General features: G+C 42.2%; 1 protein-coding gene across 5 annotated transcripts in view; it reads right to left on the bottom strand.

Moving 5' to 3' along the window:
* Positions 1 to 21,404, bottom strand: part of LOC137369146 (AP-3 complex subunit sigma-1) — a 109,773-nt gene that overhangs the window by 46,869 nt on the left and 41,500 nt on the right. For 3 of the 5 annotated variants that reach the window (XM_068029872.1, XM_068029873.1, XM_068029869.1), the window contains exon 4: positions 10,237 to 10,308. The exons of the other annotated variants lie outside the window; for them this stretch is intronic. In XM_068029872.1, the coding sequence (XP_067885973.1) occupies positions 10,237 to 10,308 (72 nt within the window). The remainder of the gene's footprint in view (positions 1 to 10,236; positions 10,309 to 21,404) is intronic. 5 annotated transcript variants of the gene reach the window in all.

The following is a 21,404-nucleotide window of genomic DNA, read 5'->3' as shown; positions in this document are numbered from 1 at the left end:
CTGGACTCACCCATAAGAGGAAACATCCTTTCCACATCCACCTTGTCAACACCGTTCAGGATCGTTTATACTTCAATCAAGTCTCCCCTCACTCTTCTAAACTCCAGTGAAAACAAGTCCAGTCTGTCCAACATTTCCTCATAAGACAACATAGTCATTCCACGTATCAATTTAATAAACTTCCTCTGAACCTCCAACACATTTACATCCTTCCTTAAATAAGGAGACCAAAACTGCACACCGTATTCGAGATGTGGTCTCACCAATGCCCTGTATAACTGAAGCATAACATCCTTACACTTATTTTCAATTCCTCTCATAATAAAGGATAGCATTCCATTAGCCTTCTTTATGACTTGCTGCAGCAAGTAATAATTTTTTGTGACTCATGATCTAGAACACCTAGATCCCTCTGCAACTCGGAATTCTGCAGTCTTTCTCCGCTTAAGTAATACTCTCTTTTATTCTTCCTGCCAAAGTGAACAACTTCACATTTTCCCACATTATACTCCATCTGCCAGTTTTTTGCCCACTCACGCAACCTATCTATATCGGTCTGCAACCTCCTTTCCTACCTATCTTTGTGTCATCTGCAAATTTAGCTACGATGCCATCGCTCCCCTCATCTAAGTCATTGATATAAATTGTAAAAAGTTGAGATCCAGCACAGACCTCTGCAGTAAAAGCCTGTTCAGGTCAGGAAAAAAAACCTGACCCAAGCCCGACAGAATCACACCGGACCCGAGCCCAATCCGGCCAGAGTCCCTCCATTTTTTCCCACACCCGACCCGATCACCGTAATGTTCACATTACCTATCTTCCAACTCCGAATCTGCAGGAAGCTGGAGCATGAGCGTGATGACGTCAGAAACGCTCACTCGCTCACTGCACAGAATCAGTTTCCCTCCTTGAAGTCCCGGACTCCTAGCTCAGGTAGACTTTTCAACTTTTGTCACTTACCAGCAGAGCAAAATGCATTACTTACTGTGTGTGTCCAACCCAGACCCGGCCCGTCCTGAGCCCGAAAGCTGGACTCAGAAGAGTAACCCAACCCCGACATGTCGTCGGGTCCGGGTCAGGTAGCAGGCCTTTACCCTGCGGGGCTCCACTCCTCACATCCTGCCAATCAGAAAAGGACCCATTTATGCATACTTTCTGGCTGGCTGGCAGAAAACAATCTTCTATCCATCCTCATATGTTACCCCCTACACCATGAGCTCCTACTTAGCACAATAACCTTTTATGTGGCACCTTGTCAAATGCCTTCTGGAAATCTAAATACAGTACATCAACAGGCTCCCCTTTATCCATGGCACATGTTATTCCTTCAAAGAACTCCAATAAATTGGTTGAACATGATTTCCCTTTCACAAAGCAATGTTGACTATTCCCTATTACCTTGTGTTTTCGTAAGTGCCCAGCTATAGCTTCCTTAATGGTCGATTCTAACACAACAGATGTCAAGCTAACCGACCAATAGTTACCTGTTTTCTGCCTCCCCCACCACTTCTTGAATAGAGGGGTTATATTTGTTACTTTCCAGAAAGGTGGAACCTTTCCAGAAGCTAGCGAATTTTGAAAAATTAACACCAACGCATCTACTACCTCATTAGCCACCTCTTTTAAGCCCCTATGATGAAGTCCATCAGGATCCGGGGACTTGTCAGCCCGCAGCTCCATCAGTTTGGTCAGTACCGCTTCCCTGGTGATTGTAATTTCACCATGTTCCTCTCTTCCTTCCACCTCCTGATTTACAGCTATTTACAGGAATGTTTTTTGTATCCCCTATAGTGAAGACAGAAGCAAAATATTTGTTCAAACCTGCAACCTCTATCACCTAGAAGAACAAGGGCAGCAGACCCATGGGAACATCACCACCTGCAAGTTCCCCTCCAAGCCACACGCCATCCTGACTTGGAACTATATTGCCGTTTCTTCACTGTCACTATGTTAAAAACCCAGAACTCCCTTCCTGGCAGCACTATGGGTGTTTCTACACCACATGAACTGCAGCAGTTCAAGCAGGCAGCTCACCACCACCTTCTCATGGACAATTAGGGATGGGCAATAAATGCTGGGCTTGCCAGTAATGCTCACTTGAATGAATAAAAAGGAAGAAAAATAATAAACGCTCCAGAAATTATATTTCAGGAGGAGTCCATCGAGTATGGACATGTGACGGATGATCAGAGAGTAGCCAATGCAATGTCGTTTTCAAAAAGGAAATGGAGCTAACCTGGATAATTATAGGCCAGTAGGATTAACATGTGTCATGGAATTTTTTGGAATCAGTAACTCTCTGGCTAAGAGGGCGAGGTGACAGTGCTGATTTTGTAAAAGTGGGGCAGTTCATGAGGAAAGAAAACCATTTACAATGTAGGCAAGCATGGGAAACAGGAGTGGTAGTTCAGTAGTCAGGAGTGGGAAGGGGATCAGGGAACAGAAGGCAGAAGAGATAAGCTGGGAGAGGACAAGGGGAATGAGGAAAAAAAACTGGAAAGTTTAATCCATTCGCCCACAAGTTAGGTACTTACACCACAGCAGGAAAACCCACTACTTTGATGTCAGTGTTACATCCAGATCACTCGGCAAATTGCCAAGAAGAACTGATTGAGTACCTTTGTGTAATGTAGTTGGTTTTCTGGCAAAGACATTATCATCTTATCTCAACATGAAGAGTTGAGAAAATAAATCCCATCATATCTAGACAATCTAACCAGATGAATTGATACATCCGCAAGTTTTAAAATGTCAATTTATTCCTTCTAACGGCACAGTACAAATGTTATGCCTCAAAATAAATTACCTGAGACCTCAAAAATTCTAATTAAATAAAACATTTCTGTTAAAAAAAAATTACTCCCAGAAGGTTCACTACACATTTGACAAAATAAATTCTGGCTGTATACCAACACTTTCATTTTTCTTTCACTGTCTTTATTTTTAAAAAGACTATGAATGGTTTCTCTTCTTTCCATTTGTTACCCTTCTTTTCTGACACCTGTCAAAGGTTTACTGTTGACATCAGCTCTCCGTCACCTTTCGACCCCCTCCACTGTTTCTGTGCTGCAAGACTCTTGTCCAATATCTAGTCTTGGGAAAGCCATAACTTCCAACATCTAAATACTGGGAAAACTGAGACATCACGTCTTTTAACCTCTTCAAACTTCCATACCACCAGCATACTCCATTCCTCCTCCCTGGCCCATACCTCGGGCTGAACCAGACATGGTTCACAACCTCAGTTCCCTGTTCAACCTCAGGACGTGCTTCTGACCCCATATCCTCTCCATCAATCACCACCTGATCCTACCTCCATATCATCCACCATATCCATCCCAAATCAGCCCTTCAGCTGTTGAAACCTTCATCCATGCATTTGTCATTCCAATGTTCTTCTGTTGATCCCTTCCATAAACTTCAGCTCATCGACAGCTCTGCTACTGACATCCCATTTCACAACTATTTGCTCATTAGTCATGACTCTCAATCCCACTCCACTTCAAATATATATTTAACACTCTTCATTGCCTCACTCCTCTCTATCTCTGCAACCTTCAATAGCCCCGCACAAAGTGTATCTTGCTCTGGCTCTGAGCACGTGTGCATCTCCCTCTCTTTGCCCACCATTGGCAATCTTTAGCCCCTGCGTTCCAGAGTCAGGAATTATTTCTCCAATCCCCTCCGCCTCCCTCTCTCCTTTAAGGCCTTACTTAAAACCCGCCTGCATGATATAGGAAATGAAGGTCAGAGAATGGCAGGAAGGGATAGAGAGAAAAAATCTAAGAACTCACCAACAGTCAAGACTAGATGTTACAAAGATAACAAAAAGACAAAACTAAAGGCTCTGTATCCGAATGCACGTAGCATTCGTAACAAAGTAGATGAACTGATAGCGCACATTGAAGTAAATAAATATGATCTGATAGCCATTACGGAGATGTGGCTGCAGGGTGATAAGGATTGGGTCCTGAATATTGAGGCGTATATGACATTCAAGAAGAATAGGAAGCTAGGTTAAAGTGGAGGGGTAGCACTGTCAATCAAGGGTGGCATTGGCGCAATAGTTAAAGATGACCTTGGCTCAGGAGATCAGGATGTGGAAGCAGTTTGGTTGAAGATGAGGAATAGTCTGGGAAAGAAGTCACTAGTGGGAGTGGTCTACAGACCTCCTAACGGTAACCACAATGTAGGACGAAGTATACAAGAAGAAATATTGGATGCTTGTGATAAAGGGACGGCAATAATCATGGGTAATTTTAATCTACATATAAACTGGAAAAATCAGATCATTCATCGTAGCCTGGATAAAGAGTTCATAGAATGCTTTCGAGATAGTTTCTTAGAGCAGCACGTTCTGAAACCAACCAGAGAGCAGGTTATATTAAACTTGGTATTGTGCAATGTGACAAGATTAATTAATGACCTCAGAATAAGGGCACCTCTAAGTTGCAGCAACCACAATATGATTGAATTTTACATCGAATTTGAGAGAAGGGTGGGTCTAATACTAGTATTTTAATCTTAAATTAGGGCAACTATGTGGCATGAAATCTGAGATAGCTGAAGTGAACTGGGTTACTAGACTAGGAGATAGATCAATAGAGAAATAGTGGCAGACATTTAAGGCGATATTTCAGAATACTCAGAATAAGTATATTCCTAATATAAAGAAAAATTCTAGGGGAGGACCCACCATCCGTGGTTAACTAAAGATGTTAAGGAAAACATCAAACTTAAGTGAAAAGAATATAATTGCGCAAAGATGAGTGGCAGGTCAGATGATTGGTCAGAATATAAAGAAAGGCAGAGAATGACTAAAAGGTTAATCAGGAGAAAGAAATTGGAGCATGAGAGGAAGCTAGCTAAACATGTAAAAAGAGATAGCAAGAGTTTCTACAGGTATTTAAAAAGGAAAAAAGAGTAACTAAAGTGAGCGTTGGTCCTCTAAAGAGTCAGAATGGGGAGTGAATAGTAGATATTAAGGAAATGATAGATGAAAATAACAAATATTTTGCTTCTGTCTTCACTACAGAGGATACAAAAAACATTCCAGTAATAGCTGTAATCAGGAGGTGGAAGGAAGAGAGGACTTGGTGGAATTACAATCACCAGGGAAGTGGTATTGACCAAACTGATGGAGCTGCGGGTTGATAAGTCCTGATGGACTTCATCATAGGGTCTTAAAAGAGGTGGCTAATGAGGTAGTAGATGCGTTGGTGTTAATTTTTCAAAATTCGCTAGATTCTGGAAAGGTTCCATCAGAGAGGAAAGTAACAAATGTAACCTCTTTATTCAAGAAGTGGGGGGAGGGGGGGGGGGGGGGGGGAGGCAGAACACAAGTAACTATAGGCCGGTTAGCTTGACATCTGTCGTGGGGAAGGTGTGTTAGAATCTATCATTAAGGAGGCTATAGCTGGGTACTTACAAAAACTCAAGGTAATGGGGAATAGTCAGCATGGCTTTGTGAAAGGGAAATCATGTTTATTGGAGTTCTTTGAAGGAGTAATATGGGCCGTGAATAAAGGGGAGCCCACTGACATACTGTACTTGGATTTCCAGAAGGCATCTAACAAGGTGCCATATAAAAGGTTATTGCACATAGTAGGAGCTCATGGTTTAGGGGGCAACATATTAGCATGGATAGAAGATTGTTTTCTGCCAACCAGCCAGAAAGTATGCATAAATGGGTCCTTTTCTGATTGGCAGGATGTGACAAGTAAAGCACCGCAGGGGCCTCAACTTTTTACAATTTATAGCAATGAATTAGATGAGGGGAGCGATGGCATGTTGGCTAAAGTTGCAGATGACACAAAGATAGGTCGGGAAGTATGTTGTGAAGAGGACATAAGGAGGTTGCAGACAGATATGGACAGGTTGAGTGAGTGGGCAAAAATGGAGTATAAAGTGGGAAAATATGAAGTTGCTCACTTTGGGAGGAAGAATAAAAGAGCAGAGTATTACTTAAACGGAAAACAACTGCAGAATTCCTAGGTACAAAGGGATCTAGGTGTTCTAGATCATGAGTCACAAAAAGTTAGTATGCAGCTGCAGCAAGTAATTTATTTATTTTATTTAGAGATACAGCACTGAAACAGGCCCTTTGGCCCACTGACTCTGTGCTGACCAACAACCACCCGTTTATACTAATCCTACATTAGAACCACATCCCCACCATTCTCCTACCACCTACCTACACTAGGGGCAATTTACAATGGCCAATTTACCTATCAACCTGGAAGTCTTTGGTTGTGGGAGGAAACCGGAGTACCCCGGCGGAAACCCATGCGGTCACAGGGAGAACTTGCAAACTCCGCACAGGCAGTACCCAGAACTGAACCCGGGTCACTGGAGTTGTGAGGCTGCAGTGCTAATCACTACGCCACTGTGCCGCCCTTAATAATAAAGGCTAATGGAATGCTATCCTTTATTACGAGAGGAATTGAAAATAAAATTTTGGATGTTATGCTTCAGTTATACAGGGCATTGGTGAGACCACATCTCGAATACTGTGTGCAGTTTTGGTCTCCTTATTTAAGGAAGATGTAAATGCGTTGGAGGCTGTCCAGAGGAGGTTTACTAGATTGATACCTGGAATGATTGGGTTGTCTTTTGAGGAAAATTTGGACAGAATGGGCTTGTTTTCATTGGTGTTTAGAAGAGTGAGGGGAGACTTGATTGAAGTATACAAGATCCAGAACGGTCTTGACAAGGTGGATGTGGAAAGGATGTTTTGTCTTGTGGGTGAGTCCAGAACTAGGGAGCACTGTTTTAAAATTAGGGATCGCCCTTTGTGAGGAGAATTTTTTTCTCTCGGAGGGTTGTGCACTTTTGGACTCTCTGCCTCAGACGTAGTGGAGGCAGGCTCACTGAATATTTTTAAGACGGAGGTGGATAGATTCTTGTTAGGCAAGGGAATCACAGGTTATCGGGAGTAGATGGGAGTGTGGAATCCGAGACACAATCAGATCAGCCATGATCTTATTGAACGGCGGAGAAGGCTCAAGGGTCCAAATGGCCTACTTCTACTCCTAACTCGTATGTTCGTATGTATCACAACATCTAAGAAGTATTTAGACAAGCACCTGAAACGCCATAGCATACAAGGCTACAGGCCAAGTGCTGGAAAATGGGATTAGAATAGATAGGTGCTTGATGGCCGGCACGGACACGATGGGCCAAAGGGCCTGCTTCTATGCTGTATAACCCTAAGACTCTATAAGCTTATGGTCACCCCACCTAGTCTTTATTTCTAACATGGTATCTGATTTTCCTCATGCCTCAAGTTCCTTGAGATATTTTTCTACCTTTAAGATTCCAAGTTGTTGTATTAATTTCTGAGCTCTGGCTTAAGCTAGGGGAGATATAGACCACATCAGGTCTCATGGAGCGGTGAGGCAGACTCAGACCAGGACCTGCTTGCAGAAGTACAGCGATTTGTAGAATCATAGCATTATACAAAAGGAGGCCATTCAGCTCTTTATGCCCTTGCCAGTTCTTTAAATGGGCTACCAAATTAGCCCCACTCCCCTCCTATTTCGCCATGTCACTGCAAATTTTCCCAATATATATCCAATTCCCTTTGGACAATTACTATGGAATCTGCTTCCACCACCCTTTCAGGTTGCGTATTCCACATTGTAACAACTTAATGCACAAAAAATGATTTCTCAACTTCCTGTTGTTCCTTTGCTAATCATCTTAAACCTGTGTCCTCTACTTATCAACCCTCCTACCACTGGAAAAATTTTTCCCCATCTACTTTAACAAAACCCTTCATAATTTTGAACACCTCTATTAAAGGTCTAAGTAACCTTCTCTGTTCGAAGGAGTACAATCCTAGCTTCTCTAGTCTCTACACATAACTGAAATCCCTCATCCCTGGTACAATTTGGGTCAAGCGGAGAGGTTAAGCAAGTTGGAAAACAACCCTGCAAAATATATATTTTTTCAAGTATCAATGAATTCTGAAATAGAAAGCCAAAATATATCTATATATATAATAAAAGGAAAAGTGGGTAGAGCAAAATTTTTTTAAGTTGTATACGTAATTGATTTTGGAATCTAACTGGTTCATGGAAGTCCATTATCACAATCACCAGGGACCAAATCAGCAATACTGGAGGCACTCTACAATCCTATGTATAGTACAGACAAAGTAGACATTGCAATACGTGCCAGCATAACAAACATCATATTGTGACTTTCCTGTAATCAAAAGCAGAAAACAAAATCAAAAATACTTCAAATACAAGGTCATACATGATAAAGGGACACTGTATTCATTTGAACTACAATACAATCCTGAATATTACACTAGGACACTATTTGCTAACTGGTCAAAGTCTGAGTCACCATTCATTTTAAAGCACGAAATACAGCAATTGCTCAGAGGCAACTTGGAACATGACAAGGAAGTCCTTGTGAACGAACATCATGAATTGTGAAAACTGTACACAGCTATGTATCACCGTTCTCAATGTCACTGGAAAAGTGCATGCTACCATGTTGCCTCCAATAATCTGTTTCAAAATCTAAAACAAAATAAAAAAAGTCAAAGGAGTGCCATTAAGCACGCACTGTAAGATGTGCAATTATATATGGCTATTTGATTAATTTCTTCAATTGGAAGTCAATGTCAGGAAGCCAGAGTCAAACATCAGAAAACTTCCATGAATGGGAAGGGAATTTCTTTTTAAATAACTTCATTGTTTAAATTGAGAATGTGAACTGTTCAAGTTTCATTTGTTTGGTTATATCATCTAAATTCCTCAAATTGGATTATCCTGCAGAAATCAGATTTAGCATAGAATTTTCCAATAATCTTAAAATATTCCCAAAACTGCAGTAATATTGCAATTATAAATCCTATTTTACAAGTATTTTTAAATAGTGTTAGTCCAGACAGTGTTGTAATAAAGCACAAAAGATGGAGATCAAATTCCACAGATAAAAAAAATTAACATATATTTAACACAAATATGAAAGGGACAAATTTCAAGACTAATTTAATTTGGAGATTCAGATATCTATAAACCACTGTAGCTTTACTTCAGATCAGCAGAACCACTTTGTAATCAACTACAATTATCTATTACAACGTAAATTCAGTACATTGCATCAAAAAGGTCATAAGTACCCGTAGTACCCATTACTCCCATTGGTACTGCTACAGGGATGATAGGTATTTACATAACAGCTACTATTTTATGGTAAGAGTATATCACCCAGTGATTGCGCAACTTAGCCACTGGTTCCCACAAAAATCACAAATACTTACTGAAAATGCTCACCTACTTTTATTCCCCCTCAGTAATTTAAATTTTTAATGTTCAAACTAAGGATTTAAAGAAAATTAAAAATATATGTTTCATTACAGAATTGCGTATATCAATTGAATTTTTTTAAAATAAAACCTGTGAAGGCCTCAGCTTCTTCAAAAAGCCTGGGTTTGTATTTAATGAATATATTTCTTCATTTATAAGTTGGTTATCAGGAAATCAGAGTCAAACATCAGCAAACTTCCATAAATGGGAAGGGGATTTTATTTTAAAATAATTCCATTATCTAATGTATCCAGACCTGTGACTCCAAACTGATTTTGGATTTGCAGCCTCAGCATGTAGAGTGTACCTAATTACTCAGAATGTATCAGTACCAGTCAACTGTATTGATGGGATATTTTTCCTTTATCTTCTTCAAAAAAAAATTCCACTGAGGTTTTTCAGAATTATTTGAAGAAAAGCCAGGGGATAAATTTCAAAAACTTAATTCGTATAAAATTAACTCGAGTGCTTTTTCTAACACAAGAGTGGGTGGATAAGGGGTGTACGTGTGCACGTGCATGCAAAGATATTTACATGTGCTGAGACAAGAAAATAGTTACTGTTCCAATTAAATGTCTGTTGTGGCTTATGTTTTGTGTCCTATAAACATCAGGAAGTTTATTCAATTAAGGGAGAGGGGAGAAGAGACACATAAACACACAAAACAGATTTTTCACAGATCAACACATACACTGGTGACCACTGCGAGTAAACATTTCTTTGTGTTTGTTTTTACAGGGAATGTTTTTCCAATCCAAATACATTGTCTATTTGAAGGAGAGGTGCACTTGGCTGTCAGTTACAAATTTTTAAAAGCTTAAAAAGGTATAAATGAACTACTAGTGTTTAACTGCAGTGCCCAACCTTCTACTGATTGTTGATCATTATACCTGCTAATGTCAAATACTACCTTGTCTACGTGGAAAATTAAATCCAGCTCACAGACGTTCTCAAAACATTTGTCTAATGTTTCCACAAACACCTGTCAAAAGAAATAAGAATTTAAAGAAATGTTTTAAAGTTAGTAGTTTTAAGTAAATTTTCCGTTATTTGTAAAGCTAGCAGATAAAGCACAATTCGTTACCAAATCACTGAAAACAGTCAAGTACTGGGGGAAGGGTTATGTTACACAAGCAACCTTGATTCAGTGGACTGCTCTCAGCTGTCACTAGCGTTAAGAATATCACTAGCACATGGAGATTTGGTGTATTTTTTTGTTAAATGCGCACATGGGATGTGAGTGTTGCTGACAAGGCCAACATTTGTTGGCCACCCCCAATTGCTCGAGAAGGTGGTAGTGACCCACCTTCTTGAAACACTGCAGTCCAAGCGGCATAGTTATGCCCACAGTGCTGTCAGGAGGGAGCTCTGGGTTTTTGACCCAGCAACAGCGAACAAACAGGTATACAGATCTAAGTCGGGATGGTGTGTAGCCTGAAGGGGGACTTGCAAGTATTCCCACAGGTCTGCTGCCCTTGTCCTTCTAGGTGCTAGAGGTCACAGGTTTGGAAATTGCTGCTGAAGGAGGCTTGGCGAGTTGCTGCAGTGCACCTTGTAGATAGTACACACTGCTGCCACTGTGTGCCAGTGGTGGAAGGAGTAAATGCTTAAGATGGTGCATGGTCAATCAAGGGGCTTGCGCTGTTCTGGATGGTGTTGAGCTTCTTGAGTGTTGGTGGAGCTGCACTCATCCAGGCAAGTGAAGAATATTTCATTACGCTCCTGATTTGTGCTTTATAGATAGTGGGAGGGCTTTGGGGAGTCAGGAGGGGAGTTACTCACTGTAGAATTCTCAACCCCTGACCTCTGTGTGGCATGAATGTTACTTGCCACTTATCAGCCCAAGCCTGAATGTTGTGCACGTCTTGCTACTTGTGGGCATGGACTACTTCAGTATCTGAGGAGTCACGAATGGTATTGAATGCTGTGCAATCAGTGAACATCCCCACTTCTGACCTTATGACGGAAGTAAGGTCATTGATGAAGCAGCTGAAGGTGGTTGAACCTAGGATATTCTCCTGAGGAACTAATGCAGTGATGCCTTGGGGCTGAGATGATTGACCTCCAAGAACCACAACCACCTTCCTTTGTGCTAGGTATTTCTCCAACCAGTGGAGAGATTTCCCCCATACTCAATGACTTCAATTTTGACTGTCATCCAATCTGCAAGACATGTTTGAATCACAGGTTTTCTCTAATCATGAAGCTGCATTCAATGGTGGTTATGGAGAAATAGACCACAGGGGTTAAGGTGCAACCATTAAACTGAAAGGTGGGGATGTTTTGGAAAGGTGAATTCGCTTCAAAGATAAACTAGGAATTCTTTTTTTGGGGGGGGGGAGAGGAGAACTGGAAAGGTAAACAGGTGGTAGTCCAAACAATTTCATCTGGCTGCCACTTTTAGTACCATTTCCAATAGCTGTCTCCATTCATAAATCCATGCTGACCAATAGATTAAGGTGGTGTGTGAAAATACATCATAACTATAAGAAAAACTGAAAATGCTAGAAATAATCAGCAGGTCTGGCAGAATATGTGGAGAGAGAAACAGAGTTAAAATTTCAGGTTGATAACTCATCAGAACTGCTGAGTATTTCCAACATCTTTTGTTTTTATTTCAGATTTCCCGCATTGTGCGGTATTTTGCTTTTCTACAACAATAACTAAATTTAGTCAGTACACAACTGGAATAGTTCAGCATCTTGTAGGTTCATTCATACCTGCTACCCCATGTGGTTTAAGAGAGGGAATCTATGTTTTTGGAGCTCTTTGCTAGGTAAACAATAGCAGTCATCAGAAATTAGATGTCAAATGTAAAAATCAGTCATTAGTGGAGATAAAAAGTCCAGTAGGCAGATATCAAATCTGGGCTTATGCAAAAAAAAAACATGATTCTGGGTTGTTTCTTGGGAGTGGATACATACTCCTCTCAGCAGTAGGAATCATATTTGTAGGTATTAACTGTACTTCAATTCCCTAGTTTGCACACAGTGCTATACTGGGTTGAGTGCCCAAGATATATTCACATCTCAAAATACTCCATTCTTTCACAACCCAGGCAACCTGAAATAGTTCCGTGCTGAATTTTTTGTTAATTAATTCTTGGGATGTGAGCATCGCTGGCTAGGCCAGCATGTATTGCTCATCTCTAATTGCCCTCGAGAAGGTGGTGGTGAGCTGCCAGTCCATGTGGTGCAGGTACACCCACAGTGGGGGGGGGGGGGGGGGGGGTTCTGTTGTAGTTTGCTGAAACTAAGTGGCTTGCTACACCATTTCAGTTTCACAGTAAACAACATTCCAATGGATCTGCAATCACATGCAAACCAGACCAGGTGCAGATGGCAGATTTCCTCCCCGAAGGACATTCGTGAGCCAAATTGGTTTTTACAACAATCCAGTAGTTTCATGGTTATGAAAGAGACCAACATTTTAGCCCAGATTAATCAACAGAATTTAAATTCCGCCAGCTGCTTTGGTGGAATTTTAACTCATGTCTCCAGAACATTAATCCGGGCCTCTGGATTACTTGTCCAGTAACATTACCACTATGCCACTGTCCCCCTGAATGTGTAATGTGAAATTAGAGAATTTTGCAGAATGATGTTTTCAAAAACTGTAAAACTAAAATCTAGCTTTGGTTCAACATAAAAAAGATGCGGTGGGGGGGGCGGGAGAAATCTGTGCAATCGCAATCCTATTGGCTGTTGATCTCAGCAGTGCTATCAAAGGAGATGAAGTGGAAGCACGACACTATCCCATAGAAAAGCAACTCAGGAATGAGACTTGGGAGCAATAACTCATTGTCATTTCAGCTGGGCAACAGCTTGTACAGAGAACTCTCATGTCCAATTTCTGCTTATATCAAATTATTAAAAACACATTTGGAAGGCTACTAATCAGCAACATATGGAAGCATTCCAAATGGTTTTCTTCACTAATTCAAGTAGCCTCATGTAGATTACCGTTAAAATTAGTTTGACCTTAAATCACATTTCAATTATTATTACACATGCCCCAGCAAAGCAGTACAATCTCATTAAGAGTAGAAAATGCACCTTCCACTGGGTATTCACCTTCCTGAATTTGTTGTTACAAATTCATTTTTTTTTAAACTATATGATCATCTTAAATTTCGTAAAAAAAATAAAGTAGCAAAATTAGCAAAAGCTTCTAGTTCTAAAATTCATAGCAATGGTAATCACTCGTTCTCAAAATCCATTATGAACCTACATCAAAATCAGACAAACCAAGTGGAAAAGCTGTTTGGGTACTCCACTTTACACCCTTGGCTTTTTTTTCCAAAACAAAGGTTCTTCACAATAATTAGTTATTGACTTCACTACCAGAAATAACCACAGAATTATGTAAGATATTCCCATAAACCCTAGGATTCAATCTAAATATTGAAGCGGTGTTTATAGATCAATGTTTCAGGAAAATAATTTATCTGTCAAAAACAGTCAATATTGTGCACTCAGGAAAAAAAAATGCAAATGCTTTAAATAACACCACTACAGAACCCTGTTGCGACTGTTGAGAACATGAATGGAGAATAAACTAGGGTACTGTTTAATGAGAAAAATATATATAGCACCTCATCACATCCTCAGGACTTCCAAAGCACTTCACAATCAGCCACAGTTGTGTAGACAAACAAAAATCCAGTTATTCCAAATGTTGGTGATTTTGTTTATAAATTGAGGTTGAAATGTTGGTCAGGATACCAGGGGAATGTGCTAGTCTTCTTTGAAGAACACACACAAGGCCTGGGTTTAATATCTAATCTGAAAGATAGCACCTCCTAAAATGCAGCACCATCCCTTAATATTAAGTGTCAGCAGGTTATGTGCTCAAGATCTGAAGTTGGGCTTGCACCCACAATTTTCCGACAAGAGAGAGAACTGTGTCAACTAAGCTTCACAATAACCTGGCGATTTCCCCAAAATTTGAAAAGGAAACCTCATTTATCATGGGACCATTGTTTTTTTTCTTGCCTGAAAAACACAGGTTCCAGTTTATGATGATACATTAACCCAGCAGGGATTTTACTGGCCCAGGGAGATGGGCCGGGGAACGGCTCCGCGACGCAGTCATGTCACTGGGGAAGTTTGCCAGCAGCGGGATGAGTTTCAGAACAGCTGCCCGCTGAACGGAGGGGGCAGCCAATTTGAATAATTATCGACCCACCTTTTCCCGATCTGCCAGCACTTAGCCAACAGCAGAGCGGCTCCCCCACTGTGTGGGGAGACCATTATTTGCACAGAGGTGCCCTCCCAGCAGCCTCCCTGGGGGACATCAGGGTTGTAAGGCTTAGGGAGGGGGTGGCCATCAGCAAATGTCATCCTTGCAGCCCTGATGCTGCCACTGGAGCGGTTCTCCCTCAGATTGGCAGGGCCTACTGCCCTCAGCCACTCAATTTATTTTAAATTTAAACTACCTTCTCGAGGGCACCTCCATGTTGAGGTGCCCTTGTGTTCTCTAGCCTGCCTCAACACCACCTCCCCTGGGGGCACTGTTGAGGCTCCAGAGGTGCCAACTCTCTGATTGGGACAGCAGCATGGAGAGCCCACCTACCATCCTTAATTGTATGGTAGGCCCAGTGGTGGCCAATACGAGGCCAACTCCAGGAAAATTGCCGAAGCAGTCCCGCTGCACACCCGTGCGGGGGTCAGGACCCGCGTTTGGTCAGACGTCAGGACTTCCACTGCTCTGATAAAATTCTGCCAGATGTAACAAACTAATAGCAGTGTCATCCACTAATGTTATCCAACAGGTGTTGTATTTTCTAACTCTGTCCTACGCCAGTCACCATCAAGTGAACAGTAAGTTCCTGTGATTGTACAATTCAAATTACTATTGTACAAACTAACGTCAATGCTGCATTGCCCATTAATTGAAAATAACACATCCATTAAATATTGCATGATAACACAGCAAGGCTTGCAAGCAACATTTTACAGAGGTAATGGATACTTGTAAAATGACTTATATGGTAGTGCATCAAGTACTAGAAACTAATCCAGTTTCTGACCATTTGAATTCTGATTTGAGGTTGGATTACGCTCATGTAATTCACCAAATATGATTTAGAATACATACAATGTTGTGGTTTTTTTTTTAAGTTGCTGTGGTCTATTTTTTGATTAGGTTATTTTGTGTGTGGTCTGGACAGACCTGGGTCACAGAATGCATCGAATGTGACTCAGGACCTAAACCAGCATGAGATTGTGTGACAGGATCCACAGTATTAGGTTATATTTAGCAGTAGGTGACAGGCTGTGATATGAAACAGCACACATTACCCCAAACAAGCTGTGAATACCAACCACACTCAGAAGAATTCACCAGATAAGGAACTGGAGTACTGGGAAGGGAAGTAATAAAAAAATTACAAAAACTTACATACACAGGTTTTCTTTTGAGCCAATTGTTCAGAGATCAATAAATGGAAAAAAAGCTTTAAAATGTGTTTTATTTACAAAAGCATAAACTTTTAAGAGTGATAGATGCTGTGGGAAAAACGTTCAGTGAAAATTCACCAAACATCAAAAATAAGCAATAAAAACAAAAGTCATTCAGTTTCCTTTTAGGTTGGAGCCTGCCCAATGACCCAGGATGTCATCTGGTAAATTCCGGCTCTGACAATGACATTCTATAACAAGTCACCAAGGAGCTCATGGGCCCCCACCCGCCCAATCCCTTTTGAATGAGAAGGTATCTCGCTTCCATTCAGCCACTCCAAAAATTTAACCAAACTGCCATAGAGTGCATTATGATGATTGTTAATTCACATCCCACAGCTCCTGGTACACGCACAAATGAGGTCTTATTTTCAGAATTTTTTAAAAGTGCTATCAACATTAGTGAACAAGTTATTGAGAAAATATACTGTAGCTGTTTTTAGCTTATAGCACCCCTTGTTGGACTTACTGTGAAACTACAATATGTAAATCATAAAGCAAAGCCAATTGGAACAACAGCGTGCGTAAATCTAGACAGATAGCTGCAAAGTCTGGCTCGGGTATAAAATTAAAACCCGACCCGACAACAGCCAACCCGAACCCGACCCAGGCCAGAGTCCTTTAATTTTTTTTAATGCCCAACCTAACCCGAACCCGGGAGCGGAGCGGAGAGCAGCCCAGGCACGTCGGAGTTTTGTAAAACGAAGGAACAAAAGTCAACAGTGACATCACAGGAAAGCTGCAAAGTGATTGGTTGGGTAACAGCTGTTAGTGCCTGCAAATAGCTTTAAAAATCAGGGGAAAATTATTTTCTGAAAAAAAAACCTACCGTATAAGTGATAAGGCTAGTACTATTAAAGTGTGTTATTTTTTTAAAATTAGAATAATTTATTAAGGACTTCAGATTGTAATGGATAGTGTTTGGAGAAGAACAAGGCCCCTAGCGTAATTAGTATTTTTTAATTAAAGGGAGTAACTAAGTAATCTAAAGGTAAGTCATGGCAGGAGAGCTCGCACCCGTGATATGCTCCTCCTGTGCTACGTGGGAAATGAGGGACACCTTCAGACCATGCGTGCAGGAAGCGTATCCATCTGCAGCTACTGGCTACCCGCATTACGGAGCCAGAGCTGCAGGTGGATTCACTGTGGAGCATCCGCTATGCTGAGATCGTCGTGGATAGCATGTTAAGCGAGGTAGTCACACTGCAGGCAAATGCTGCAAAGGCAGGAAGGGAATGGGTGACCACCAGGCAGAGTAGAGGGAGGAAGGTAGTGCAGGAGTCCCCAGTGGCCATCCCCCTCTCTACCGCTTTGGATATCGTTGGGGGAGATGGCTCAGGGGAAAGCAGCAAGAGACAAGTCCATGGCACCATGGGTGGCTCAGCTGCACAGCAGGGGAGGAAGATGAGTGGCAGGGCTATAGTGATAGGGAATTCTATCATAAGGGGTACAAATAGGCATTTCTGTGGCCACAAACATGACTCCAGGATGGTATGTTGCCTCCCTGGTGCTAGGATCAAAGATGTCATGGAGCGGCTGCAGGACATTCTGAAGGGGGAGGGTGAATAGTCAGAGGTCATGGTTCATATTGGTACCAGTGACATAGGTAGAAAGAGGGATGAGGTCCTGCAACAAGAATTTAGGGAGCTAGGTAGCAGATTAAAAAGCAGGACCTCAAAAGGTTGTAATATCTGGATTACTCCTGGTGCCACATGCTACTGAGTACAGGAATAGGAGGATACAGCAGATGAATGTGTAGCTGAAGAGATGGTGCAGGCGGGAGGGCTTTAGTTTCCTGGATCACTGGGTCTGTTTCTGGTGAAGGTGGGACCTGTACAAGTTGGAGGTTTGCAAGTGCTGTTGGAGATGGGATGCAGAGTGGAGGTACAGCAAGGGGTGATGCACAGACAAATATAGAAGAGAAATTGAGTCAGTCTGGAAGGCAGAGCAAATATAGACCTGTTAAGGAACAAGCGAACAATGCAAGGCTGGATTGCATCTATTTTAACACAAGGAGTCTTACTAGTAAGGCAAATGAATCGAGGGATTGATTAACACATGGGAATATGATATTATTGCTATCACAACGACATGGTTGAGGGAAATGCAAGACTGGCAGCTCAATATTCCAAGGTATAAAATCTTTAGGCGCGACAGGGGAGGGTGTAAAAGAGGAGGTGGCATTGCACTGTTGTTCAAGGAGTCCATTACTGCAGTAAGGGGGAGGGGGGGGATGATATCTTAGAAGGTTCCTCAAATTAGACCATATGGGTAGAACTTAAAAACAAAAAGGGGGCAATCACTTTGCTGGGAGTGTACTACAGGCCTCCAAACAGGGAGAGATAGAGGAGCAGATATGTAGGCAAAACTCAGAGAGGTGTAAAAATAATAGGGCAATAATAGTAGGGGATTTCAACTTCCCCAATATCAACTGGGATAGTCTTAGTGTAAAAGGCTTAAAGGGGGCAGAATTCTTAAAGTGCATACAGGAGAGCTTTTTGAGCCAGCACGCAGAAAGTCCTGCATGAGAAGGGGTGGTACTGGACCTAATCTTAGGGAATGCAGCTGGACAAGTGGTAGAAGGGTCAGTGGGGGGAGCATTTCGGGGAGAGTGACCATAACTCTGTAATATTTAAGGTAGTTATGGAAAAGGACAAAGAGGGACTGGAAATAAAAGTACTGAATTGGGGCAAGGCTGATTTCAATATGATAAAACAGGATCTGGCCAAAGTGGACTGGAAGAAGCTACTTGTAGGAAAGTCTACATCAGACCAGTGGGAGTCATTCAAAAAGGAAATAGCGAGGGTTCAGGGCCAACATGTTTCCGTAAAGGTGAAGGGTAGGACCAACAAGTTCAGGGAACTCTGGATGTCAAGGGATATAGAGGATTGGATCAGGAAAAAAGGAGGCTTATGGCAGATTCAAAGTGCTGAAAACAGCAGAGGCACTAGAGGAATATAGAAAGTGTAGGGGAGTACTTAAAGCAATTAGGAGTCATTTGGGGCGGCACAGTGTCGCAGTGGTTAGCACTGCAGCCTCACAGCTCCAGCGACCTGGGTTCAATTCTGGGTCCTGCCTGTGTGGAGTTTGCAAGTTCTCCCTGTGTCTGCGTGGGTTTCCTCCGGGTGCTCCGGTTTCCTCCCACATGCCAAAGACTTGCAGGTTGAGAGGTTAATTGACCATTATAAATTGCTCCTAGTATAGGTAGGTGGTAGGGAAATATAGGGACAGGTGGGGATGTGGTAAGAATATGGGATTAGTGTAGGATTAGTATAAGTGGGTGGTCGATGGTCAGCACAGACTCGGTGGGCCGAAGGGCCTGTTTCAGTGCTGTATCTCTAAGCAGGAGAGCGAAGAGGGGACATGAAAAAAAACACTGGCAGGCAAGATAAAGGAAAATCCCAAGGCATTTTATAAGTATATTAAAGGCAAGAGGATAACTAGGGTAAGAGTATAGCCCATTAGGGACCAAAGTGGCAATGTGTGTGTGGAGCCAGAGGACATAGGTGAGGTTTTAAATGATTACTTTTCATCCGTGTTTACTATGGAGAAGGACGATGTAGGTGTAGAGATCAGGGAGGGGGATTGTGATATACTTGAACAAATTAGCATTGAAAGGGAGGAAGTATTAACTGTTTTAGCGGGCTTAAAAGTGGATAAATTCTCAGGCCCAGATGAGATGTATCCCAGGCTGTTATGTGAAACAAGTGAGGAAATAGCAGGGGCTCTGACACAACTTTTCAAATCCTCTCTGGCCACAGGAGAGGTACCAGAGGACTGGAGGACAGTGAATGTGGTACCATTGTTCAAGAAGGGTAGCAGGGACAAACCAGGTAATTACAGGCCGGTGAGTCTACCAGCAGCGGTAGGGAAACTATTGGAAAACATTCTGAGAGACAGGATTAATCTCCGCTTGGAGAGGCAGGGATAGTCAACATGGCTTTGTCAGGGGGAAATAGTGTCCAACAAACTTGATTGAATTTTTCAAGGAGGTGACAAGATGTGTAGATGAGGGTAAGGCAGTTGATGCAGTCTACATGGACTTCAGTAAGGCTTTTGATAAGATCCCGCATGGGAGATTGGTTAAGGTGGTAAGAGCCCATGGGATCCAGGGCAATTTGGCAAATTGGATCCAAAATTGGCATAGTGGCAGGAGGCAAAGGGTGATGTTCGAGGGTCATTTTTGCTAGTGGAAGCCTGTGACCAGTGGTGTACCGAAGGGATTGGTGCTAGGACCCTTGCTGTCTGTAGTGTACATTAATGATTTAGACGTGAATATAGGAGGTATGATCAGTAAGTTCGCAGATCACACGAAAATAGGTGGTGTCGTAAAAAGTGAGGAGAAAAGCCTTAGATTACAGGACGATATAGATGGGCTGGTAAGATGGGCAGAGCAGTGGCAAATGGAATTTAATCCTGAAAAGTGTGAGGTGATACATTTTGGGAGGACTAACGAGGCAAGGGAATATACAATGGATGGTAGGACCCTAGGAAGTAGAGGATCAGAGAGACCTTGGTGTACTTGCTCACAGATCACTGAAGGCAGCAGCACAGGGAGATAAGGTGGTTCGGAAGGCATATGGGATACTTGCCTTTATTAGTCGAGGCATAGAAGACAAGAGCAGGGAGGTTATGATGGAGCTGTATAAAATGCTAGTTAGGCCACAGCTGGAGTAGTGTACAGTTCTGGTTACTGCACTATAGGAAGGGTGTGATTGCACTGGAGAGGGTGCAGAGGAGATTCACCAGGATGTAGCCTGGGCTGGAGCATTTCAGCTATAAAGAGAGACTGGATAAGCTAGGGTTGTTTCCCTTAGAGCAGAGAAGGCTGAGGGGGGACCTGATTGAGGTATACAAAATTATAAGGGGCACTGATTGGATAGATAGAAAGAAACATTTACCCTTAGCAGAGGGATCAATAACCAGGGGGCATAGATTTAAGGTAAGGGGCAGGAAGTTTAGAGGGGATTTGAGGAAAAATATTTCACCGAGAGGGTGGGGTTGGAACCTGGAACACACTACCCGAAGTGGTGGTAGAGGCAGGAATCCTCACAACATTTAATAAGTATTTAGATGAGCACTTGAAACACCATAGCATACAAGGCTACGGGCCAAGTGCTGGAAAATGGGATTCGAATAGACAGGTGCTTGATGACCAGCACAGACACAATGGACCTAAGGGCCTGTTTCTGTGCTGTATGACTCTATGACATGTAGTCAGGTTTGGTCGGGTAGCCAGGCTTTACTGCAGAGTGCGGAGTCTGGACTGCACGTTTCCCGCCTTGACGTCCTGAATGTTCAAATCAAAATTACTTCCCGGAGCAAGGCAGCACTGACCACGTCCAGCCTGACCCAACCCGTGCCTGAATGCAGTACCCGGAAGACATACCCGATCCAACCCGAATCCGACACGTCGTCGGGCCTGGTCGGGTAGCCATTCTTTACAGTGCTGGTCTGTAAAGATTCCACTGTTATAATTGTATGGACAGCAACAGCAATGGAATGTAATATTGATAGCAATTCCCCATCGGCTTACTTTGAAATATTAGTACAAACCAGAACTGCGAAGTACAACGAAAGCTCTGTTTCACAAGAAATAAAAAACATTCAGCAAGTG

Source organism: Heterodontus francisci, chromosome 4 (genome assembly GCF_036365525.1).
Source record: "Heterodontus francisci isolate sHetFra1 chromosome 4, sHetFra1.hap1, whole genome shotgun sequence".
NCBI lineage: Eukaryota > Metazoa > Chordata > Chondrichthyes > Heterodontiformes > Heterodontidae > Heterodontus > Heterodontus francisci.
Note: the sequence above shows the minus strand (reverse complement) of the source record. Positions and strands in the feature narration are given on the sequence as shown.